General features: G+C 32.7%; 2 protein-coding genes and 1 non-coding gene across 3 annotated transcripts; 2 read left to right on the forward strand and 1 right to left on the reverse strand.

The window, feature by feature from the left end:
* Positions 1–1,889: 1,889 nt before the first annotated feature.
* On the forward strand, positions 1,890–4,845 carry LOC107951991 (uncharacterized). Its single transcript, XM_016887223.2, has 9 exons — positions 1,890–1,982; positions 2,110–2,307; positions 2,764–3,083; positions 3,161–3,289; positions 3,377–3,510; positions 3,605–3,702; positions 3,858–3,949; positions 4,034–4,164; positions 4,449–4,845. Exons 2-9 carry the CDS (start codon positions 2,133–2,135, stop codon positions 4,519–4,521), a joined length of 1,152 nt encoding a protein of 383 aa, XP_016742712.1. The 5' UTR covers positions 1,890–1,982; positions 2,110–2,132; the 3' UTR covers positions 4,522–4,845.
* Positions 4,846–5,211: 366 nt separating this feature from the next.
* LOC107951984 (pentatricopeptide repeat-containing protein At5g66520) lies at positions 5,212–7,095 on the reverse strand. The gene has a single exon (XM_016887189.2). The coding sequence runs from the start codon at positions 7,026–7,028 to the stop codon at positions 5,640–5,642; it is 1,389 nt and encodes a 462-aa protein (XP_016742678.1). The 5' UTR covers positions 7,029–7,095; the 3' UTR covers positions 5,212–5,639.
* Positions 7,096–26,389: 19,294 nt separating this feature from the next.
* On the forward strand, positions 26,390–26,496 carry LOC121205440 (small nucleolar RNA R71). The gene has a single exon (XR_005900518.1). It is a non-coding gene; the product is annotated as a small nucleolar RNA R71 (small nucleolar RNA).
* The last annotated feature ends 230 nt before the right edge of the window (positions 26,497–26,726 follow it).

Genomic DNA, 26,726 nt, shown 5'->3' on the forward strand with positions numbered 1-26,726 from the left:
AAAAATAGGTATTGAGCTATGCTTAACGAATTAATATTAAATAAGAAAAAAAAGTTTTAAAATCCCAAATTAAAAGAAATTTATTATTTTCAATTAACAAAATAATTAATTAAACAAACAAAACTAAAATTAATTGAACATATAAAATACAAAAAAATGTCATATCATCTATCACATATCGGTCATATATTGATTATTTTTGCTAGCTTATAAAAGAATAACATTATTAATATATTGGCGTAATTTGTAAATTATTTGACAAGTTCAATTACCAAATCGAATAAAAAAAAGAGTAGGTACCAAATTAGGAAAACGAGTCAAGTTCAGGTACCAAATTGGACTCCAAAAAGATTAAGAACCAACTTAAGAAAAAGTGTCAAGTTTAGGTACCAAGTTAGGAAAAAAGTATCAAGTTTGGGTACCAAATTGGACAAAAAAAAGTTTAAGTACCAAATTAAAAAAAATGTCAAGTTCAAATACTAAATGTTATATTAAGCCAAGAAAAAAATTACTCACTTTAACTAAAAAATGACACTGCTATCAACTTGAATTTGTCGAAATAATCTTAATAGTATTAATTATCGGACTTTAATTTTGAAATATGATAAATAGAAAGATTAAATTCATAAAGTTAAAAGTCAAAAACTAAATTCTAAATATAGGAAGAATAAAGTAACTTATCACATATTTTAACCAATAATTTTTTTAAAGCATTCTGAAAGTAAATAAAAGGCGTAATGATAAATTTGGTCACTAACGTTTACATGTTTTGTTAAAATGACCCTAATTATATTTTTGAGCCTTTCTTTGCCATCAACCTTTATTGTTTTTTTTTTCAATTCAAAAGGTTTCAATCTTTCGTACGTTTGTTTACTGAGAAGCTTTTATACTGAGTTAAATTTTTTTAGATAATTACGTTTATTTTCTTTAAATTAAGAGTTTTTTAATTTAATTTAATATATTATTTATTTTATTATTTTCTAAATGTAATTATCTTATTGAGTTATCTAAGTAATAAATTACATCTTATTAAAAATATTCTATATCATTCTTATTAACTTTTTGAACAGTGCTTTCGTTAAATCTATTAGAAAAAGCATATTGGAAAAACAAATAAAAATTTAAAAGTTAAAAAAGGTTAAAAATACAATTAAAACTATTTTAACAAAATAGTAAATCTTAGTTGCCAAATTTGTCATTAACCCTAAATAAAGTAATAAAAGAACCGGGTAGTTTTACCATTTTTGAATTTGGAAAGAACGGAGCTCCGGAATGTGGCGGCGAAACGCATTTCAGGTAATGACTTCCTCATCGACTTTTTTTTTCCCTCTGAAAAACAAATTATATTCTTTTCATCATCATTAGTTATTTACTGACTACTTGTTTGCTTTTAGGAAAATCCAGATTCTGATCAGAGCATTTCTGGTAATTTCTTTTTATAAACATTATTATTGTTATTTTTCTGTGTTTATCGAGGATGTGTACATTAGCTTATGAGCGAAAATTTGGCAGACGAGGACGATTTCGATGATGATTTTCGAGAAAATTGTGCTTCATTAGGCGACCGCTTAGAAAAAGAGAAAGAGGTCATTACTCAATTACTCTACTTGCTAGTTTATGTGTAAATGTGGAAAGTTTTTATTTCTCTATTTGAATTTTGATTTATAATTTTTTGCGTCGATAGGAAAGGTTTCAACTTCAATCAAGACTTGAAACACTTAAAGGTATCCAGTTTCTGGTCAATTTCTTCTATATTTGAGTTGTGGCTGCAATTCTTTTTTGTTAAGCTGTTTGATGTATTGCTTATTTGATTTTAAATTTTTTGTTAGAAAAATGTGATAACAATCGCTCGTACCATCAAGAACACATTAGTTTTTGTCTTTAAGAGGATGTTGAAGTGCCTGACTCTTCCGATGAGGGCAACTGCTTCCCCTCTGAGAAGTTATGTAGAAGAGTTTCCTGTGAGGAACTGGTCTCTGATGGTGAGGTAATAAGTAAAATTTCAGATAATTAATTTTTGTTTGTTTGTGGGATATCTTACTGTCTGATGGTGGTGCTTTAACTCGTGATCGTTGAGTGTATTCGGCATGTTTTTTGTGTTATAATTAGGTTTCGTTGGACAGGAGAATGTTATGCGCTCAAAGACATTCATTGCTTCTGGTGCTAAAGAATCTGATCATAGTTATGGAATTAAGGATGGAAATGGGGAAAATGCATGGTCTATGGTAACTAAAGAGGCTGAGGCACTAATCAATTTGGACAAATCTAGCTTTTCTTCTGCCTCCAAAGCTGATAAATCTTGTAAAGGTTTTTTTCTCTTGCTCCAAGATTGACTTGATTCTAATGCATTATCATTCCATTCTCAGTGTGTGTATTTGCTTTTCATCAGATCATGTTCTCATGGTAGTAAGCAGAAAAGGAAAAGGATGAGAGAATCCTGACTTCCTGAGAGTATCCGGGGAATTCTTGCTACCTTATTGAATTATTATATCATTATTTTAAATAGTAATATTCAATTATATGCAAGTGGTAACATAGATAGATTCACATAAAATGTGCTGTTGCATCAAATAGTGTATGGTAACTGTATGCATGGTAGTAGCTAGATCTTTCACTAGCCGACCTCATTGAGGGATCTACTTGTCCCGTGAGTCAGTTCCTAAACTCTTTCACATAACCACAATATTATGCGGCTTTATTTGACATTTGAAAGATGCTCCTTTTATTCTAATTTGGCAACCTTGGCTATGCATGCTTTTGCAGGTGCCAAAAGCAAAATTAAACCTAGATTTTCATTTTGCTTCCAATCACATAAAGGATGGTCTGCTACTTCAGATAATGAAAATGAGGTGTCAACTAAGGCTGGTGAAATGCCTGAAAGATTGAAGGCCAGTGATCATGGAACCTTAGAGCATTCAATAGCTGAGGTTCTTGAAGATTTCAATGGAGAAGAGGAAAACCGGTTAGAGATTGTTCCTGCTGATGTAGAAGCTCATGGTCATGGATTTATTGAGCATTCAATGGCTGAGCTTTTAGATGACCTTCAAGATAATACCAGTCTGCTAAGAGGGAATTTTAAAATGGTATTCCTTTTTACTCATTATTGTTCTTGAGCCATAAGTTGTTGCTTAAAATTTTAATTTAAATGCATACTTTGCAGCATAGCAGAGCAAGAGGAAAAAGGGTACAAGCTGCTCTCAAAAGAAGTATATGTTCACTCGGTGATAGAACCATTGAAAGTGAAGACCTCAATGAGCCCTTCAGTGGTGGATCATCAAGCAATGATGAGGTATACTCATCATGCCTGCAGTTGCTTAGTTATTGCCTCTTACTTGGAATTATGAACTGAATGAACTTGAACAAAATGCTTAAGCAGGCTGATTACCAAAATCTAAAACTTGCCATCCCTGAGATAAAGAAGCCAACTATTTCAGATAAGTTTCAGGAAGCCTTAGGTGCCACCTCCTTGACTGCTGAAGGCACCTTTATTCCTACACCAGGAGCATTCAGGTTCATAACACGGCTAGAATTATCTTATCATGTTAATTATAAATGTTAGAAAAGTAGAATATATTCGAGTAATTTTTCCTCCCAATATTTGCAGCACTGGACTATTTGGAAAGTTGCAGCAGATCATGCAGCAAGAAAAGGAGACAGATACGCATTTTCTTATGAAGTTACAGAATGGAGCTAGCTTTAAAAGTAATATCTTGTTATTGTTTGCCTTATCCCTTTAGCAAATTTTGAGGGAAATTGACTTATAAAGACTGCGTCACATGAGCAATTAACGAAAAAGTTGTTTATGGGTTTTGATACATTGCTTATTCTTTGCTCTTCTTTATTCTCCTTTTTCTCAGATGAGCCAAGCTGCATTGCCGTGAACATTGTTTCAAGATATTTGGATGCAAAACTGACAGTCTGTTATTGCTCTTTTGTCAAGACCATAGAGGTTTGGAATCTTGAAGAAGTTTTAAGATGCAGTACCATGAGAACAAAAAACTTAGAAACTGAAGTTATACGTGTGTTTTTGCAGGGTATTTTGCAGCCGGAGAGCCCCAAAATATTGGAAAATGAAGGACAAAAAGTAACTGTTATTTTCAATCAAAGAATATGTGCCAATGTTGACCTTGAAATTGGAAAGTTGATTTGCATTCACCCCCCATGGTATGTACATTGAACCCTAAATCTTATCACAAGGTCATTTCTTAAGTTAACCAGTGTGTATGATTACTACTAGTATTGAAGATTTCCATGCCTTGCGTTATTAGTTTTTTTTTTTCTTTTAATTACAATTTCTGATCCTAGCAGAACTGTACCACATTTTACCCGCCTGATACTATACTGCAAGGAATCATTACACATGTAAAGACCTGAGCTAGTTCCTTGTCAGGGGAATTTTTAACATTTATAATTCAATTGTATGAATTTGCTTCTATTTTCTATGACAGGAAGGAAGTTGATGTCACTGGTGATGGTGAGAAAACAATTTTATCTACATATTTCTCTGACATCTCACTGTAACTAATTTGGGCATGTCTTTGAGGAAGTGACTTTTTACATCATTCGTTCGAGTTCTAGACAAAGTCATATGATCGCTTGAAATGATCGAAAGAGCCATGCAATTCGTTCTGTAAATAGGCATATATTTAGATTTTATGTTAGGAAATTAATGGGAACTGAAGTTTCTAAGCTTATTTGTTATTGCAGGATCATTTATATATATATTTGTTCTAGTGTTTGAATTGTATACCACTGTTTTTACTCTGGTTTTGAGCTTGGATATTGTAAAAGAAGTTATAGATGTCAAGATACAAAGTATTATAATGTATTCGTGTTCATTTACTTAAATTTATGCGTGTTTATGTTCATTCATTTAAGTTACGCGGACATATTCGTAAGCATAAACAAATATGTTCATGAACAATGTTTATAAATATATAAATAAACATATATCTTATTTTTAGATATGAAATATTCAAATATAAATATTAATAATTATACTATAAATAAAATAAGCGTACAAGCAATAATAATTTTATTAATATATAATAATCAAATAATAATGAATTTTAAATGAATTTTAGATGATTTATTAAACAAGTTTTAAAATGAAATAAATATAAAAGAGCTTAACAAACTTTGTTCGTGTTCAAGTTCATTTAACAAATGAACCTTGAAACAGATGACAAATAGAAATCGGACTGATCATAGTTAATCAAAAGCTCTGTACCTTTCAAACTTTATAAATGGTCAATCATTCTGAGTCACTGCAGTGAGGTCTGAGTATCATGTTACATGCTCATAAAATATAGAGAATCCTATACCTTGAAATAATGTTGCTAATAGTCAGCAGACCATCGAATAAACTTCCATGATTTCATGATATACACTGCAAATTGCTTGAGTGCTTTCCTCCAAAACAGCTGCAAAGACAATTGTCCATTGCCATATGGGTCAGAATTTAATCTCATTGGCTATACATTTGTTCTCAGGAAGAAGCCAACCTCAACCAGAGGAGCAAAGTTTCCTCATATCCAAGATTTAGAACTCGATCCAAGCGGAGCAGACCTTTCCGTTTCAACGAAGATCGAAGGAAATGAGTAAGATCATTCTTGACATACAAGTTTAAAGGGAATTCACTATGCTAATACTTCATAAACTTGTTCCTGGGATTCCCATTCCACAGAGCTAAAACCAAGGTCTTTCTTCAACCCCTTCTCTTTCATCAATGTTCTCACTTTCTCAGCATCATCCCATCTCCCCATATCGGCATACAAATTGGACAACACAACATAGTAAGCACTGTTACTTGGCTCCAACTCCATAAGTTTCTTTGCAGCTATCTCACTCAATTCCAAATTTCCATGAGCTCTACAACCAGCCAGCAATGATCCCCAAATGGACTTTGTAGGTTCGAAAGGCATTTCTTGCACAACTCGAAAAGCTTCGTCAAGACATCCTGCCCGTGCCAAGAGATCAATCATACATGCATAATGTTTAACCTCGGGCAAGAATCCGTATCTCCCTTCGACTAAAGAAATAAATATTTGTCGACCCATATCGATCAAACCCGAACGACTACAAGCTGAAAGCACCCCAACTAAAGTTACATGATCAACCTTAAACCCTTCTTGTTCCATCCTATTAAACCACCAAATGGCCTGCTCACCGTTTTTGGCTAAAGCTAGTCCGTTGATAACAGCATTCCACGTAAAATTGTTCTTCTTTTCCATGCTATGGAAAACTTTCAACCCTTCTTCAATCCTCCCACATTTTCCATACATATCAATCAAAGCAGTCCCAAGGATCAAATCCAATTCCCATCTGTTTTTCATTATATAATCATGAATCCAAACCCCCATCTCAAAAGCACCAAAACCACCACAGGCAGCCAAGGCATTCACCATAGTCACCCTATTAGGCACCACACCTGCATACTGCATTTGCTCAAAAGCAATCAAAGCATCATCAAAATTTTCAACATTTCTAAACCCCGTGATCAAAATAGTCCACGAAACGACATCTCTATCACGCATTTCATCGAACACTTGGCGACATAACCCCATTTCACCAGACGAAGCATAGAGATTCATCAGGGAATTCTGTATATAAATATCATGGGAATGACCCAATTTTAAAACATGGGCCTGAACGATTTGTCCTTTCTGGAGCAGCTGGAAATCGGCTAGGGACTTGAGAAGGAAAGGGAAGGTGTAGTTATTAGGCAAAATCGAGGCGCATTGCATGTGGGCATATAAAGAAAAAGGAAGGTGTGGGGTTTTGGAGTGGGAGAAGGCTCTAAAGAGGGTGTTGTAAAGGAAGACATGAGGGGGAGGTTTAGAAAGAAGGAGGAAGGCGTGGGCATCGTTTAAAAGGCCTAAAGAGTTGCAGGCATTGATGAAATGGTGAGCTATGAAGTGGTTTTTGAGGAGGTTTCTGAGAATGAACTGAGCTTGGATCTGACGAATGTGAGAAGGAGAAGTGGAGGCGTTTATCAACTGAATGATTCTCTTTGTATATGATGACATGATTCAAGCGATGGTGGAGGGTTATTCTTTCTGCCAAAATTTAAAAGCCTAAGAAAAGAATATCATATAGGTGTATATGGCAGTTATATCATATATAATATATATTATGGGTAAACTATCTTGTTCATTATCCACCTTTTTAAATCAAAATCAAATCTTTACAAATTTGTCTACTTTTATTTTAGTCGGACAAGCATGTTTACATTTTTATTTTTGATTTCTTAAAATATTTCTTTTGATTGTATGATCTCAAATATTTCATGCTAAGTAAAAGTAAAAGAAAAAAAAATCATTGTAATTTATTAAATTAATTGTTTATTCTGTAGGAGTTAACTCGAATCAAGTAACCAACAAGACTGAATAGAGAAAAATTGAACACAAATATTTACGTGGAAAAACTTCTCTGAAGAGGATAAAAAATCATGGGCAAAAAATACTTCATTAAAACGACAAATAACCAAAGGAGATACAAGATAGAGAAACAAAAAACAAACTCGAACCGAAAATACAAAGTTCTCTCGAAATTCCCACAAAACTCTCTCTTATTTGTGTTGTTGAATCAATCTCTCTAGCGTTGCTAAAAGCCCTATTTTTAGCCTAAAATTTGTGGGCTAATCTGATTAAAATATCCTTAGAGTTATTAGAGTTCAACTGGGAAAAGATAGCAGAGATTAACTAGGAGAAGAAACCCGATTTAGTAGGGAACATATCGCCACGTCCCGACGTCGTTTTTCAGCTCGTCAGGATGTCACACGTTGTGTCGTCGAGACATCGGTTTCTTCTTGTAAAGAAGTCATGTGTCGCGTTGTTGGGATGTTGGCTCTTCCTTGTCATGAATCAGCTCTATTTCATCCAAAATGCGTGGCACACTCCACAAATCTCCATATTGGCTCGTATTTCTGCAATGCCTTCTTTTTCGAGCCACGTTTGGGGCCTAACTCGATCTTTGCATGATGCTGCCCAAATCCAAACAGTGTTTGAATTGGAAAACTGGAAGGCTTTTGGTTATCATATCGACTGAATTATTTTCTGTGCCAATTTTGTGAATCTGAACATCTCCTTGAGCAATCACCTCCCGAACAAAGTGATACTGAATGTCTATGTACTTTGTTTTTTTGTGATGCATTTGATCCTTAGTGTGATGTATGACACTTTGACTATTGCAATCTACAATATTTGCTCCGTGTTTATTAACTAGCTCCCCTAATAAACCTCTCAACCAAATGTCTCCTTTCGCAGCTTTATGATTGCCATATATTCAGCTTCGATAGTTGATAAAGCCATGTGGCTTGAAGTGTGACTTTTCAACTAATGATGTATTTGTCGAAAACAAACAGATATCCTACGATGGATCTTCTTTTGTCTAAATCTCCTACATAATCTGAGTCTACGAAGTCCACTAAACCCTTTGAACTTCGTCCAAACTCTAAACGAGTATTTGATGTCCCTCTTAAGTATCTGAGAATCCACTTATCTACTTGCAAGTATAATTTTCCGGGTCTAGCCATGTATCTACTTACAACACTAACAATGTGTGAAATATTTGGACGAGTGTAAAACATTGCATACATTAAGCTTCCAACTGCACTGGAGTAAAGAACCAAGGACATATACTTTTCTTTGTCTTCAGTTTCTGGTGAATCTGAAGCAAAAAATTTAAAGTGTGCAGTTAAGGGAGTACTAACCAGTTTCAAATTTTGCATTTCGAATTGCTTAAGGACCCTTCAATGTACCTTTGATGTGAAAAAAATATCTTACTAGAGTGTTTATCTCTGGAAATTTCCATTCCCATAATTTTTTAGCTGCACTAAGATCCTTCATCTCAAATTTAGATTTAAGCATGGTTTTTAATCGATCAATTTTAGATGGATCCTTAGCCGCAATTAACATATCATTAACATAGAGTAGCAAGTATATAAATGATCCATCATCAAGACGATACAAGTATATACAACTATCATACTTACTTCGTATTAAATTGATGCTTGACATAAATGAATCAAACTTCTTATACCATTGACGAGGAGATTGCTTCAAGCCATACATATATTTTTGTAGAAGGCAAACATGATCTTCCTTGCCTTCAATCCTTAAGCCTTCCAATTGCTGCATAAAGATATCCTCCTGTAAGTCGCCATGAAAGAATGCAATTTTCATATTTAACTGCTCTAATTTAAGGTTGTGTAATTACAACACCCTCAACCCATATCTGTCGCTGGAATAGGGTTACGAGGCATTACTAAGGAGTACAGAACACTTATAGATAATTTAAGTCATTTATTGTTCAAACATCGAAATTGATTATAAATATTCCTTTAACGAATCTTCAAGGTTCAAACTATGCATTAAGATCGAGTCGGGACTAAACCAGATCCTCAGGAAAATTTTTGCAATTTTTAAAATTTTTCACACATATAAGGGTCATATGACTGTGTCTCTGGGGCATGTAACTTTCTAACTTGCATCTTTAAAGAAACTTAGGTCACACGGCCTTAGTACACGCCTGTGTTGCTAGGCTGTGTGGTAAATTTTAATTTTCGAAATTAAGTATAGGTTTCACACAGTCATATCATACAGCCATGTCTTCAGGCCGTGTGCCTCACACGGCCAAGGCACACGCCCATGTCTATCCCATGTGAACATTGTTTAGGCTATTTTCCAAGCCTTATTTATCTCCCAATTGATCTTTTACCTACACCAACACTTAAACACATTAAAGAATTAATTCAAGATATTTAACCAAGTCCAAATCAAGTTTTATGCTTATTATATCTTCTTCTATACTTGTATATGCAAGATTACTTATTTCATCCATTTTATTTATATAGGCTTACTATATATTAATTTTATCATCTCATTTTAATTATTCTATATGTTTATCACTATTTTATTATTCACACTCTCATTCCATTAGCATGTTAAGACCATATAAATGTATGTGTCAAATATATCAAATACAAGCCATATTAGTGGCTAGATACTTGCATATCAAGTTATAATTCAGCATTAGTTAATAAACCTATACATGCCATTATACATCTAATGATTTATGACACACACATATATAAATATGCTGAATATACCTGTAGTTAATGTGATCGATCCCCATCAATGCTTCCAATCCAATGAGCTTCTGAATAACTTTTCTCTATGTTTAGTATAAATTTGCAAAGCTTAAACATTCAAATTGATCACGAGCTCTAACACATGTCTTCAACATATTGTTAATCATATAATTCGCTATCTCTTCTTGTCGATCACAATCTCGATTAACAAATTTATATAAGTGAACTCAATTTTGTTAACTACTTAAATACTATCACTTTACTTCACATTTCATTTAAACAGTAATATTTTTCATTCATTTCTAGTTCAAAGATACATAATTCATATGTCTCACTCATACTTCAGTTCACTGTTCAATGTCAATAAATAGTATTCAACTATTCACTTCTCAATCAGTATTTTCCGGTAACGATAAATTGATCTTTATTATTCAGTAACAATCAATCATTAGAGAAATCAGTCATTCAATACTTTTATTTACCCCTATTAACATGACTCGGACATAGACGGATACACGGATCCAACCAACACACCAGTACGACACTTAGTGCCTCATCGGCTTTGCCAAAGTAAACAGTGACAGTACAGTACTCAGTACCTCATCGGATTAAATCGATGTAACAGTAGCAGTACGACACACAAGGTGCCTCATCGACTCGAATTCGAAGTAACAGTACGACACTTATAGTGCCTCATCGACTCAAAGTTGAAGTATCCCTGAACACTTCCAATCCTATGGCATGCTAACTATATCCGACTTAGCCCGATACTATTAATAGGGTTTTAATCAATTTTTAGTTTTCAATCAATACACATTTCAATTTAATCACATAAATTAATAATTCAATACAATTCAATTTACTTTTCATTAACGTACATTCAAATTCCACAAATATCACATATGCATATTTATTTCATCACATTCTCAATCAATTTAATTTTTAATATAACATACATTCAATATTCAATTTCCAAATCAATCACATATATCCATATAATTTCAGTAAATTTATCACATACCAAATCAATCCATTTCAATTGTAAAGCACAATACAAATAATTCTCACCTAAATTACTTACTATAACATTTAATCAAAATACAAAAATTAATAATTAAATTCACTTTTCAATTTCAACCAATGTTCACTCCAATTCAAATAATCATCTCAATGCACTTACCATACATATTAGATAATAATTTCAACAATTAAATATTAAGTTCGAATTATAGAAATACAAATAAAACATTATATCATTTCTAATTCAACTTTTATCAACTATAATCAAGCTTGTTATCAATTTATACACAAGTCATTAATATATTTTTCCTCCTCCTCCTCTCCATCCACATCCTTAGTATAAATAACACACTTGTAAGTAACATTATCTATAATTTTTACTATTTACTTATATGAATATTCAAGCTGTCCATCTGTGTCATAATCACTATATTATTTTTATCTTTAACCACAGAACTCCAAATTAAGATTAGATAATTTTACCTAAACTAGACTCACATATCTTCTTACCATAAAATTTAAAGAATTTTTGGTTTAGCCAATAAGTACATTTTATTCTTTGAAGTCACCCCTGTTCTGTTGTCTGACAGTTTCGAACCTTCTACACTAAAAATTAATTATCTCATCATAAAGGATTCGAATGATGTTCTAGTTTGTTTCTATTGAAAATAGACTCATTCAAAATTTTAAAAATATAAATTTAAGCCCCTAATTATTTTTATTAAAATTTTTATGATTTTACAAAGTCAGAATAGGGGAACCCAAAATCATTCTGACATTGTCTCACAAAATTTATTATATCTCATGATTTACAATTCCATTGCTTATATCATTTCTTCTATAAGAAACTAGACTCAATAAGATTTAATTTTATGTTTTCTTCATCCTATAATTCGATTTTTACAATTTTTGATGATTTTTCAAATTCATACAACTGCTGCTGTCCAAAATTGTTTTATGCAAGATGTTAACTACCATTTTGCCTCTAAGCTTTTAAAAAGTGACAATTTCATCCCTGCTCAATTAACCTCTCAATTGAGCTAATTTTATCAATTAATACTTTATTCTATTACTTTAAACTACTTTATAATCTTAGAGATTAGAATTTCAGCACTAAACTATAATTCCAAACTTTTTCACAATTAGGTCCTAAAATCAATTTCCCTCAATTTTACTTGACAAAATCATAATATATCAAAATTAAAGCTTCAATTCTATGTTTATTCATCATATGCTTCCAGAAATCATCCATGGAAACTTTAAAAATTAGCCATGAAATCAAAAACTAATGACATAGTAAGTTCGACCCAATTGTAAAAGTCCAAAACCTTAGAAATTTCAAGGAGAAAGCAAGAATTAAACTTACATGAAGCTAGAGTATGAAAACCAGCTTGAACCCTCTTCCATTGCTATTTTTCAGCTGATGAAAATGAAGAAAAATAAAGAGAATTCTAGATATTCCAATTTGGTCCCATTTTTATTTAGCTAATTTTGGCAATTTTCTAATTTTGCCATTATTTCACCCATTTCGTAATTTTTCTCAGCTATTGCGGCCCAAAATATCTCCTTTGGGCTTATTTGCACTTTAGGTCCTTCCTCATTTGAAAATTGAGCTATTTAATCCTTTTAGCAACTTTTACACCTTTTTCAATTTAGTCATTTGTATTTAATTAACCACCCAAACGTCAAAATTTTCTGACGAAATTTTAATACTTCCTTATTGACACCCCGTAAATATTTATAAAAATATTTACGACTTGATTTATAACATTGAGGTCTCGATACCTCTTTTTCTCAAATTTTTAACTTAATAAATCTTTATAAAGCACAAATTACTAATTCAAAAAATCTCTCAAAAATCACATTTGGTTCGTAATTATTAAATAAATAAATTTATGAACTTATTTGCCGAATTTAGTGATTTCAAACCACTATTTCCGAAATCATTGAAAGTCGGCTATTACAGTAATGCAATAATAGTTAACAATACTTAAATGGACTTATGCTTCATAACAAGAGAGAACACATCATGAAAATCAACTCCCTCTGCCTGACTGTAGCCCTTTACAACCAACCTCACTTTATATTTGGTGTCACCTGGACCCGATCCTTCCTTCTTTTTGAACACCTATTTACAACCAAATATCTATTTTTCGGTGGGTGTTTTCATGAGTTTCCAAGTCTTGTTCTTTTGAATAGATTCTATCTCCTCTTCCATTGTGACAAACCATTTGCTCAAATCGGGAGTCTGAACTGCCTCGGAGTAATTGGAGGGATCGATCGAATCAGTGCTCTTCGCAACACTTAGAGTGTATGCCACTAAATTTCCATGACAGTATTTTTGTAGTGGCTTAATTTCTCGTCTTTTCCTATTCTGGGCTAACTTATAATTTTGTAGTTGAGATGTAGGAGGAGTTTGAGAGTCAAATGAAGCCTCTAACTGATATGAAGTTACTTTAGTACCCTTCTGCAGTTCCAAAGCAACTTCAGCCACACTTATATCATGATTTCGTCATGACATTGTGAAATCACGAAATCCCTATTTATGATGTCACTCTGCTCGTTCTATCGTCGTGACATTGCTGCTTGTAACGTTGGGACGCCATTATCTGTTTTCGGCTCTGACTCCACCTTTCTTGGGGAACTGTTTCATTTTTTTCATTAAAGGAAGGCGACTCCTTTCGTAGATGAAACATCGCAGTTTCATCAAACATAACATATCTACTAATTATCATTTTGTTTGTTTTGGGGCACCATAACTTAAAGCCTTTAACACTAGTGGAAAAACCCAGAAAAATACATCTTACAACCCTTGGTTTAAGCTTTCCCTAACTAATGCATAAGCAAGACAACCGAATACTCTAAGTTTAGAGTAATTAGGAAGATTACCCGACCATATCTCTTTAGCAACCTTTCCATCCAATGCTTGATGTGGAGACTGGTTCACCAAATAACTTGCCAAGTTTACAACTTCGATCCAAAACTCTTTTTCTAAGATTATATTTGAAAGCATACATCAGGCTTTCTCAAGTAACGTTCTGTTCAACCTTTAAACAAAACCATTCTGCTGCGAGGTACCAACAACTGTGCGATGTCTTTCAATTCCTTCTCGTTTGCAGTAATCATTAAACTCAGCTGAATAGAACTCGAGACCATTATCCGTTCTTAACCGCTTTACAGATTTCCCAGTCTATTTTTCTAGTAAGGCCTTCCATTACTTAAAGATCTCGAAGACTTTATTCTTGTGCTTCAATAAATAAACCCAAACTTTTTTAGAGTGGTCATCAATAAACATTAGAAGATATTTCTACCTTTTTTGGAGATAACTAGAGCCGGACCTTATAAATCGAAATGAATGTAGTCAAGGGTCCTTTTTGTCCTGTGCACTGTTGAATCAAAGCTAACTCGAGTTTGCTTCCTATAAATGCAATGTTTGCAGAAATCTAACTTTTCAACTCCAATGCCTATGAAAAGTCCTCTTTTACTCAAAATGGTCATACCTTTTTTACTCAAATGACTGAGTCGCATGTGCTATAACTAAGTTGATTCAGAATTTGTAAAGAGGGAATTTCATCACGTTATCACAACGTCATGGGTTCCCTCATCGTTGAACCTTGTAGAATGTATAGGCTGCCAAATTTTTGTCCTTTCATCAAAACAAGAGCTTCACAAAATACTTTGACACAGTTTGACTCGACGACGATCCTACAACCATTCGAGTTTAGGATACCTAAGGAGATGAGATTCTTCTTCAAGTTAGGCACATGCTTGACATTTGACAGTGTCCTTATATTTCTGTCGTGCATCTTGATATGAACCGTGCCAATACCAATTATCTTACATAGTGAATTATTCCCTGTAAGAACAACTCCACCTTCAATTGATCTATACATAGAGAACCAGTCCATGTTGGGACACATATGGTAAGAACACCTTAAATCCAAGATCCAATCAGACCTAAGCTTAGGCCTTTCGATCAAAGACACCAACAAGGAATCATCTCTTTTGTCCTTGGCAACATTGGTGTTGGCTATATTAGCCTTCTATTTCCCTTTCTCGTCATTTTCGGTAGCCCTCTTATTCTTATTTTTGAGTTTTAAATTCTTTCTTAATGTGACCTATCTTTTTGCAATAGTTATAGGTCTTATCTCGGTTCTTCGAACTCGATTTCGATCCAGATCTTCTTTGACCCGAATCATTAGATTATTTTCATCTTCTAACAATCAAAATCGAAGCTTGCCCATCTGACATATTCTTAGAACCTAATTGTAACACCCTTTACCTGGTCCAATCGCTGAACTCGAGTAATAGATGCTACAGGAAAATACGGAACATTTACTTACAATTCATAGTTCAAAATTTCAAGTCAACATTAATTAGTCACATATAACAAGTATGACATGCAATACAATCAAATTCAGGTTTAAATCGAGCTTAAAAGAGCTTTAAATTAACCTGACATCCATTAAGGATCTATTTGAAATAATTACAAAACAATGGGAAAATTTTGTAAACAAGGGTCAAGCGATCGTGTCCCCTGATCATGTGAATGGCTGAGGCTGTTTGAGGGTGGGGCACATGATGGTGTGGGCAGACTATGTAACTTTACTGTGGCCGTGTGGGTAAAAAGTGTAATTATTTCAAAGTTGTCATACAGCAGTGTCGTCAGGACGTGTAATAGGATGTGGTTGTGTGCAACCATGCAGGCACAAATTCAATAAGTCATACGAGTGTGTTTCAGCCCGTGTAACAACTTGATGTCGTGTCTTGGAACCGTGTATGGCACATGACCGTGTGGCACAAAAAAGTGTCCTTTTGGTCTTAATATCAACCTAGACATTCTTCTATATACAAGCATAACTTAAAGCATATAGTGACCTACTTATAACTTGCATATAGTTCACTAATATATAAACCAAAATACCACATTCAAACCATACCAATATGCCTCAAATGACACTTCAACACAACTAACATGGCATACATCATTTAACCATGTAAACATGCTCCAAAACTGACCAAACTATTTCAAGCTCAACTTAAGTACCATTCATTTTAGCTTTAAATTAACCTGAAATTGATTAGGGATCAATTTGAAATAATTACAAAATAAAGGGAAAATTTTGTAAACAAGGGTCAGATGGCCGGTTCCCATGATCGTGTGAATGACTGAGGTCGTTTGAGGGTGGGGTGTATGATTGTATAGGCAGACTATGTAACTTTACTGTAGCCGTGTGGGTAAAAAGTGTAATTATTTCAAAGTTGTCATACAGTAGTGTCATCTGGACGTGTAATAGGTTGTGGTTTTGTGCAACCATGCAGGCACAAATTCAATAAGTCATACGAGTGTGTTCCAGCTCGTGTAACAACTTGATGTCGTGTCTTGGAACCGTGTGTGGCTCATGGCCATGTGGCACAAAAAAGTGTCCTTTAGGTTTCAATATCAACCTATACATTCTTCCATATACAAGCATAACTTAAAACATACTGAGACCTACTTTCACTAATATGCAAACCAAAATACCACATTCAAACCATACCAATATGCCTCAAATGACACATCAACACAACTAACATGGCATACATCATTTAACCATGTAAACATGCTCCAAAACTTACCAAACTATTTCAAACTCAACTTAAGCATACCATTCATTTCACCAAACCTATTTCCAAGCACATTACCTAATCACCATATAGGCAATTAAGCATACATACTTGAAATATTCAATAAGATCACCAACAACAAAGATCATCACCAACACTTATATATATACATATACACATGATATTCAAAGTGCCAATTTCATCCGAAGCATAACATTATGTAAACATATGGCCTTCCTAGGTACATGCCATTAACAACTAGAAACATCACCAACACTTCGAGTCTAGGATTTCCATTGGATGCTGATGTTGACGATCGAACCAAAAAGGACCTAACTTGCGTACGGAAAACAAAATCGTATGTGAGTATAACTTAGTAGTATTTCTATAATCCGAAAATAAATCATATTATAAATCGTAATAGAACATAGATTAAGTTTATAAGATAAATATGTCAATTAATATTAACCGACATTATCAAATACTTGTTCAAACACAATTTGATACTTGATAAATTCATTTCAAAATGCTACCTCAACGATTTATTATCATATTTCTCATTTGATTTCAAACTTTCTATTCAATCAACATAGTAAATTTTCATATCGAATCATTCCATAAAATTATTTGTTTTCTGCACACACGTGCATACGGTCAAAATGAAATATTTGTTTGTGCACATTTTGAAAATTGATAGATTTTATTTGCATCAAATGCATGTTGTTTAGGCTATGATAGTAACACCCCTAACCCATATTCATTGCTGGAACAGGGTTACAGGATGTTACCGAAGTTTACAGAATAACTACACATAATTCCGCAATTTTCTTATGTTCATAACAAAACTGTCCACCTGAGTCATAGTCATTAAATTATTTATATCTTGAGCTAAAGAACTCAAAATTGAGAACATCTAATTTTCTCTAAAACTAGACTCACATATGTTCTTACCATAAAATTTTCAGAATTTTTAGTCCAGCCAATAAATACAGTTTATTCTTTAAAGTCACCCCTGTTTTGCTGTCCGACAGTCCCGAACCCTCTTCAATAAAAATTAATTATCTCTTAGTACGAGATTTGAATAATGTTCTTGTTTATTACTTTTGAAAATATACTTGTTAAAGATTCTAAGAATATAAATTATAATTAATAATTATTTTTTTACAATTTTTAATGATTTTCTCAAATCAGAATAGGGGATTTCAAAATCATTCTGACTCTGTCTTACACAAATTCAAATATCTCCTAATATGAAATTCTTTTGCTTACACCGTTTCCTTTATAAGAAACTATACTCCATTAGCTTTAAATTAATATTTTATTCAATCTCTAACTTAATTTCCACAATTTTTGGTGATTTTTCAAATTTAGACTACAGCTATTATGTAAGACTGTTTTAGTGCAAAGTATTAATGACTAAGTTTATAACACCTTTATTTCCTTTCACTACAATATTTCCTATCACTCCCTTTTATGTTCCTACTATCATATTATGAACATAGTTCCTCATGTAAGAAAACTCTACTTTAACATCACAAAAAACTATTACCCAAACTTACCAAAGTAACCACATTCACAATATCATATATCCTTAATTAATATACCATATGGCAAATCAATATCCATATTTTCCTTACCATACTTATACTATTTCATCCATGTGTGTATGAGAACCATTTATATCCTCATGAACTCATATGTTTATATATATATATCATTGCTAGCCATACCAATGGCTAACTTCCAAACATTGTGTAACATTTATTATTTCACTAATTTAGCTATACATGCCGTTTTCAAAATAAGTAAATCATTATACCAAAATTGATAGGATGATAGTGTGATGAAGTTTCCGACCCGTCTTCCACTTCTTTCGAGCTTTCAAGCACTATAAGACAAGGAAAATATAACCTAATAAGCATATTTATGCTTAGTAAGTTCATATAACATGAATTAAACTTACCAATCACGTTTAACATTTAAATCATATAGAAGCATAATTTCCATTCATTTTGGCTATATGCCTATTCATAAACATTTCAATCAAACATGTTAGTAACAAACGTACCAATAGGCATAGATGAGCTCATCATGCTATTTTCTCATTCCATCTCATATTTCTCATGTCTAGTTTTTCTATCTCATCCGTTGAATCATTGGAATTATCGATGGATTTTCTAGTAGTACACACAAAGTGTACATTTCCATATTTCGTCAATTCATATCTAGAATTTAGCCCTTAGGATGTTAAATCATCAAACACTCTCTCGAGTAGCATATTAAGTAATCGTAGCAAATCAGGATTACCATTTTAGGGAAAATCCTATCCACCTTAAGTTACCATAGTGAATAAGGAACAAATATTATCCACTTTAAATATTTATAGTGAATCAGGAACAAATCCTATTCACTTTAATTTCTTTTAGTGAATCAGGAATAAATCCTATTCACTTTAAATTCTCAAGAAGACTTTTGTCAGATTTTCCATCTGAGCTCAATCCATTTCTGAAACACATGCAAAATCTCATTTATTTCGGGAAATTTCCATTTATCCATCAGCCACCAATATTCAAACAGAATTTCACCCATTTATTATTATTTTTCAAACATGTATCATTTCTTTCATTTCACATCTATATAATTCATATATTCAATTTCATACATCATATTCACAATACAACATTTAAATTAACATATTTACATACTCATTCAAGTTATACAAACTTACCTCGATAGCAACTTATAATCGAAATTCTTTTAATCCGATATCTTTTCTTTTCCACTATTACTTTCCTTTTTCGATCTTTCCGGGTCTATATAAATGAATTTAACATCAATTCAACATATTTCATACTCATTTGAATTCAACTCATGTTCTAGAAAAAATTACTATTTTGCCCCTAAACTGTTCATAAATTTCATTTTTGTCCCTAGGCTCGGAAATTAATATTTATGCAAATTAATCATTGTTCCAAGCCTATTTGATTTTTACATCTTACATTTACAGCACTTATATTTCATAAAATTCAGAAATTTTCTTTGAATTTCACAAGTTTACAAATTAGTCCCTATTACACAAAACTTTTAATTTATTCTTCAATTTAATCCTTTACCAAATTCTAACTTGAAATTCTATCAATTTGGCCCTTAATTCATCAATTAATTCAACATAAACTATGTCCAAAATCTACTAACTTTCAAAATTGCAACATATACTAAGTAATATTTTGTCCTAGGATTCCAAAAACATCAAAATTATAAGAAAAGGAGTTGAATAAACTTACCAATTTGAATTTGAACTTCAAAAACCCTATTTTCCTTCTTTTTTTTTTCTGTTTCTTATCTCTATTCTGTTCTTCTTTCTCTTTTATTTCATATATATATAAAATATAATAATATAATAATATACTTTATAATTAATTACTATTATATATATACACGTTTTAAACTAAAAAAAATCTATGATTTTTCATACTTAAACCGCCTCAACATTTAAAAAAATTGGTATAATTCCTTTTTAGTCCCTTTAGTTTTTCTTGAATCTATAATTAAACTTTTACCTCTATTGCAATTTAATCCTTTTACCTAATTATGTTTAGTTCAAGCAAATTCACTTAACAAAAACCTAATTAACTATACAACTAACGAATCCGATTTACAGGAACGGAGTCCCAAAAATACATTTTTTTTTCAATTAGCTACAAAATCAATAAAATTCTCTTATCAAAATTTTCATGCAACCTTTTTATCATAATATAGACCATGCCATAATTTTAAAATAAAATTTTCTTTTTAACTCGGATTTGTGGTCACAAAACCACTGTTCCGATTTCACTGAAAGTAGACTGTTACTATGATTTTATTTTATTGAGTTTAATATTTCCTATTTGGATGCTTCAAAGATGAAATCTATAACTACCTCTAAACTAGTTAATTTGGTGTTTTCTTTGATACAATGCTATTCTATCTATTTATATGTAGTGGCAAAGTCAAAGAGGCGGCCAGGGCTCCCGACCTCTCCTAAAATGGAAAATTTTCCATTTAGGCCCATTTATAATTTATAAAATTTAAAATTAGTAATGGTAAAATTACACTTTGCCCCCTAATGATAAAAATTTGATTTAATCCTTTAAAAATTATAAAGATATAGACTATAAAATGGTGAAATTGTATGTTTACTATCGTAAAAATATACAATTTAATTTTGCCTCCCCAAAATTTCTTGCTTTGCTCCTATTTGTAAGGTTAAATCATATAGAATGGTAAACTAGAATTTTAGAATGGTAAACTAGAATTTTACTTTAGTACTGTTGAATCACATGCATAGTAACTCAGAAGTTTATTAGTCCAAATGTACTAATTAGTTGGCATGATCGGGTTATACCATCTCAATCAATAATGATGCAATAAGATAAGAACATGAAGATTCTTCATTTATCAAGTATTTCATATTCTCAAAAAAAGATTTATTAAACTATATTAATAAAAGTTGAGATTGAATTAATTGTATTTTTGAAAGAAATATGAACCTATTTATCCAGCAAGTGGATGTTTTGACATAATTTTGGTAAATGCATATACAAGTTAATCATATGTGAGTTATCAACTCGCAACTTGTTGTTTTCAAGATTTCATGTTTAATGATTTGTTTAAGAACAATTTTTTTTTAGATTATGTAATTGTCACGTGTGAAAATGATATGTGAGTTGTGCAAGTATACACGTCGAATCAAGTAATAAAGTGATAAGTGAGATCATCTCCACAGTGATCATATTAGGTATACAAATGGTCAAGTTATTATAATAAAGTTAGATTAATGTTATAGCAAAATAATGATAAGAATGCACTGGTAAACAAAAGGAACATTAATATGAACAATATGTGTAAATGATGAATAATTGAAAATGCTATGGCAATGCAAAAGTAAAAATGCAATAGAAATTATGAGAATGACTGTGTGAATAATATGTAAATTAACAGATAAACAACTAAGAATGCTTTGGAAAAGATACTATGACAAAAAATAAAGGATTATGATGTGATGTGATGTGGAAGGTTGGGATTACTAAGAATCTACCCTTTCTATCAGTAATGCCTCGGCAAAATCATACTCAATCTACTACTCAGAAGAGTTCTAAAGTGGTCTGCTTCTTTCGAGAGCAAAAACCTCAACTTACCTTGCTTGTGTCTATAAGCTTTTAATACGGTACCTTGGACTGTTTCCTTCTATATGAGCGTTGCTCTCTGTCTAGAGTCTACCATAAGTATGGATCGAGTACTTGCTCATATCATTCAATTTTGATCCAACTAATCCAACATTTTCAGAATTAGATTAGTTTATGGGCATGCTGCACCGTCATCTATGTTTAGGGATTGCACGCGTACAATTTAGAAAAAAAAACAATTGAATGATAATAAATTAATTTAGATCTATGCTTCAACCATTAAAGAAAAATAAAGGTTTTATCATGTAATCCTAGCCCTATGAGATTTAGCTCATGGGTTGGCATATAAACTTCAAAACCAAAAGAACATCCAAAACTATTTTCATAATTCAATTCATGGAAAAACAAAGTAATAAAAACAGAAGACTTTGAGAAGACAGCTTTCGCATGTCTAGTTCAAACTCCAACAGCGCGGTGAGTGGTGGCTGAGAGAGACTGCATTCATCTTCCTCTTTCCATCTCTACTCAGTCGCTACCTTTTATTTTTACCTAAGGATCTCCTCCTCTCTGTTGTCGTTCTCTCTTGTTCACCCTTTAGGGTTTCCTCTTTTGGCTTTTTATAAGCTTTTTCCCTACAGTAAATCCAAGAACCTAAGATATCTTTTTCTTCTTTTTTAGATTTTTTTTGGATTAATATTCCTTCCTTTAGGGTAGATGGTTATCAGCCCATGATCTCATGATCTTTTTCCTCTTTTTTAGGCTGATTTTTCTGGTACATATAGAGCTGGGCTGAGATTGGTATGTGTTAACTATTGACTCGGTCATCTTCCTAGAATTGCCATGGCATACAAGTTGGAAAACTGTCCAACCTTTTGCCCTGACAAACCTCCATTCTTTTATTTCTTTCTCCACATCCTGCACCTGCCAAAACACCAAACACAACCCTGCCACATGCAATTAAAAGTAACAAATAATAATATTTAAGCACTGTCCAAGCTCCTTATGCAACGTTCTAAAAATGCTAAAATAATATCTTAAAATGCAACTAAGTTCACTTAAGTATAAACAATTGACCCAGTTTAAAGGCATGAATTATAACTCTTTTCAACAGTTATCACACCCCCAAACCTGAGTTTTTGCTTGTCCTCAAGTAAGATATGCAGAATATATGAACATAAGAATTACCATTGTAACATAATCACCTTTGCACTGTTAGACCATTTAAAGAGCATCTTGCACTTCAGTTATCAGCAATCTTCAATGTCTACAAATTTGATCAAGTGCCATACGCTTATTTAGCAAAGGCAATGCAGAAAATATTGCCTTAAAAGAAAGAGAAATCCTAAGTATTCATGCAATTTTCATTATAGCAAGTACCTTTTAATTTACTTAGTTCAACTTTTAACTAACTCAGTTTTCCTTTTTTTTCTTTTCATCTGGCCTTATACATACTCAAATACATACATATCCAGTTATTATGCCTTTTTTTCTTCTTTTGTTTTTTTTACTAGAGGATTCAGTTGGTCATATGATTCTTTGACTTGACAATTTCAATGGAGCATACACTAAATTGTCGAATACTCAATCATGTCATGATTTGAATACTCACTCATCAAGCTAAGGCTTTTGACTAAAAAGATGGATGAAGCGAACAATTCCCCCTTTAGTTGCTTAGCTCGTTACTACAGTGGAGTGACTCTAATTTTCTTTATTACACACTCTTACTCAAACTCACCTTTCTAATCAACAACACGATGCAGCAAAAAAGTGGTGCTGACTTACTCAGCAGTTCTAAGCATCGGAGTTTTCTATGGCATTTTTTTTAAAGAATTTTCTTAGACATTGCCACTTTATTCATTATTGAGTATTGTCATGTTACCGAATATATCTTCAAGAGTCTCTAAGTTTATCAAAAGGAACTTACTATAGATCAATTGTAATAAGATTAGGACATCTTAATTTTAGGGATCAATTTACAAGCAAACAATCCTAAGCTAAAATCACTTAATCCACTGTCACAACTTTCTAAGTCTATCGGAGAATTAAGCTTTTCATCGAACATCACAGACAAAAACGCACTCATCACAGTCTAAACAATTCCTGGCAGTCATGTTTGCCATGGAAAATAAATGACAAATAAACAAAAAATGGCAAAATAATATGCTCAACTAAATATCTAATGTAGTTTAGATGCATAATACACCCTCAAACCTAAGGGATGTATTGTCCTTAATGCATGTACAAGTATGTAACATGAAACAAAAAAGATAGATATGCACAGAAAATGTCATGGCTAAAGAAATAAAATGCATGAGATAGGAAAAAAAAACTTCCCTAGCTTGGACTGGAGTGTAGTTACTTCATTCTGTTTGGCGTGTGGATTTAAGAGCACTAACTTTATCAGTTTCCGTGAATCTAGAAAAAAGCTACTCATTTATTCAAGAATAAAAGTATAAATGAAAACACCATGAAATAATTAAATATAACTAATAAAAAAGACGAAACTAAAGTAAAGTAATTAAATAAAAGAAAACCAAAAGGAAAAAAAACAAACAAAAGAAACACAATTTTTAACTTAAGCATTGCGGAGGTCAATGGATTGCTTGTCCTATTTCACATGAGCACCCTAGTAGTGCTTCAAGCGTTGTTCATTAACTTTAAATGTGACCCCCATTTTCACATCTCTGACATCAACAGTTCCATGAGGATATATGCGAGCTACCAAAAAATGTTCATGAAAATTAAAAGGTCTATTTTGCTCCAGCAAAGTGCACAAAGGTCTCCGATATCACTATCAGAATTGTTGTGGCAAAATCTCATGAACTCTTCCTCTACTACTATTTCTATCAAGTCAATGGCACGGTATTCTTCATTCTCATCAGCATATTTCAGTGCATTAAATACATTAAACATGACCTACTGATCATTCATCCTCATGGTCAGTTCACTTTTCTACACATTGGTTAAAGTTCTACCTGTAGCAAGAAAAGGTCTTCCAAGAATAATTGGCATATTTTGGTCAGCTTAAAATTCTAAAATAAGGAAATCCACAGGAAAAATAAATTTATCTCAACACGCCTTCAATTTTACCTTCCGGATAGGCGTAGGATCGATCAGCTAGTTGCAAAGTAACCGTAGTAGGTCTTGCTTTCCCAATTCCTAGCTTCCTGAAAATAAACATAGGTATTAGATTTATACTCGCTTCTAAATCACATAACGCCTTACCAATATATCAATTTCCAATTGAAAATGAGATAGTGAAACTCCTTGGATCCTTCAACTTTGGAGATAGTTTATTCACCAACATTTTTGTGCACCTTTTAATGAGAGCAATAGTCTCAAATTCTCACAATCTGCGCTTCTTTGACAATATATCTTTCATAAATTTCACATAATCTGACATTTGCTCTAAAGCTTCTACTAGGGGTATGTTAATATGGAGTTGCTTTAAAACATCCAAAAATCTTTTGAATTGGGCCTATTGTTTACAATTGTGGAATCACTGAGGAAGTGGTAGAGGTGGTCGTCCTTCAAGTTACTGATATTGTTTTGCTATGACATTTCCCTTAATAAAATGATCTGATTTTTTTGCGACAGGCTGTTGTTTTACCTTTTGAATTGCAATGTACTTTTCAGACGGTTCTAAATTCTTTTCCTGGTCGAGTCTGAAATTGTCCTCTTCTACCGTGGTATCTTGAACAACTTCATCCACCTGAGTCCCACTTCTAAGGGTGATTGTTTTTCAATGCTCTTTTCCCTGTGATATTAAATTCTTAGTATCACTTGGAAATGCTTCTTGTGGCCTCGAATTTAGAGCGTTCACTATTTGCTTTATTTAATTTTCAAGAGCTCAAAGAGGCGTAGCCTGACTCTAAATCAAAACATCATTTTTTACCATATATTACTTCAACAAAGCTTCAATAGAATTAGAAGATGATACCTAACCTTTTTGAGAATTTTTCCTCAGCATAGGATGATTATAATTAGGCGATGCATTGTGGATATTCTGTCTTGCAACATTGTGTGAACTCCTCGCACATTGATTATTCCAACTAAAATTTGGATGCTGTTTCCACCCTGAATTGTAAGTCTTGGAATAAGGGTTATTATTCCAGTTAAAATTACCTATGTAGTATATCGATGCTGGGCTTGATGGGCATTCACCAAACACATGGTCTTCACCATAATAAATGCATGACAGTTCGGTTAAGTTCATCTCTTGAGTTGCAATGGTCTTCTTCATTGTTTTGATCATATTAGCTAAAGAAGATACCTAGGCTGTCAATGAAGTAATTGCGTCAAGCTCCATGGTACTAGCAGCTCTCTTGCACGTCCCAACTCTTGTGGCAGAGTATTGGTAGTCATTGTTGGCAATCTTTTCCAAAATCTCATAGGCTTCGTTGTAAGATTTATCCAACAATTTACCATTGGCAGATGCATAAACTACCATTTTGTATGTGCGTTCAACCCATTTTAAAACATCTCTATTTAAGTCCAGTGTTGAAATCCATGCATCGAACATTTCTGAATTAACTCTTTAAATCGTTCTTAGGCTTCATATAATGTTTCATCCTCTAACTGCCAAAAAAATATGATGCTATTTCTAAGTTGGCATTCATGTTCTGTGGATTATATCGTAACAAAAACCTCTAGCAAAGATCATTCCATGATGCTATTGTTCTCGACGAAAAAGTATTCAACCATGCTCTCCTTTGATCTCTTAAAGAATATGGAAATAGTTTAAGTCATAGAGCGTCTTCAGGAACACCCTGCTACCTGAACGAGTCACAAACCTCAAGAAAAAGTCTTAAATGCAGTCTTGGATCTTTAGTGGGAAGTCC

Source organism: Gossypium hirsutum, chromosome A08 (assembly GCF_007990345.1).
Source record: "Gossypium hirsutum isolate 1008001.06 chromosome A08, Gossypium_hirsutum_v2.1, whole genome shotgun sequence".
In the NCBI taxonomy this organism is placed as follows: domain Eukaryota; kingdom Viridiplantae; phylum Streptophyta; class Magnoliopsida; order Malvales; family Malvaceae; genus Gossypium; species Gossypium hirsutum.

Coding starts and splice junctions, on each gene's coding strand:
- LOC107951991 (XM_016887223.2), top strand. CDS start 2,133: ATGCGCTCAAAGACATTCATTGCTTCTGGTGCTAAAGAATCTGATCAT. Junction 3,290..3,376: donor GATCATCAAGCAATGATGAG/GTATACTCATCA, acceptor ATGCTTAAGCAG/GCTGATTACCAAAATCTAAA. Junction 3,703..3,857: donor GAATGGAGCTAGCTTTAAAA/GTAATATCTTGT, acceptor CCTTTTTCTCAG/ATGAGCCAAGCTGCATTGCC.
- LOC107951984 (XM_016887189.2), bottom strand. CDS start 7,028: ATGTCATCATATACAAAGAGAATCATTCAGTTGATAAACGCCTCCACT.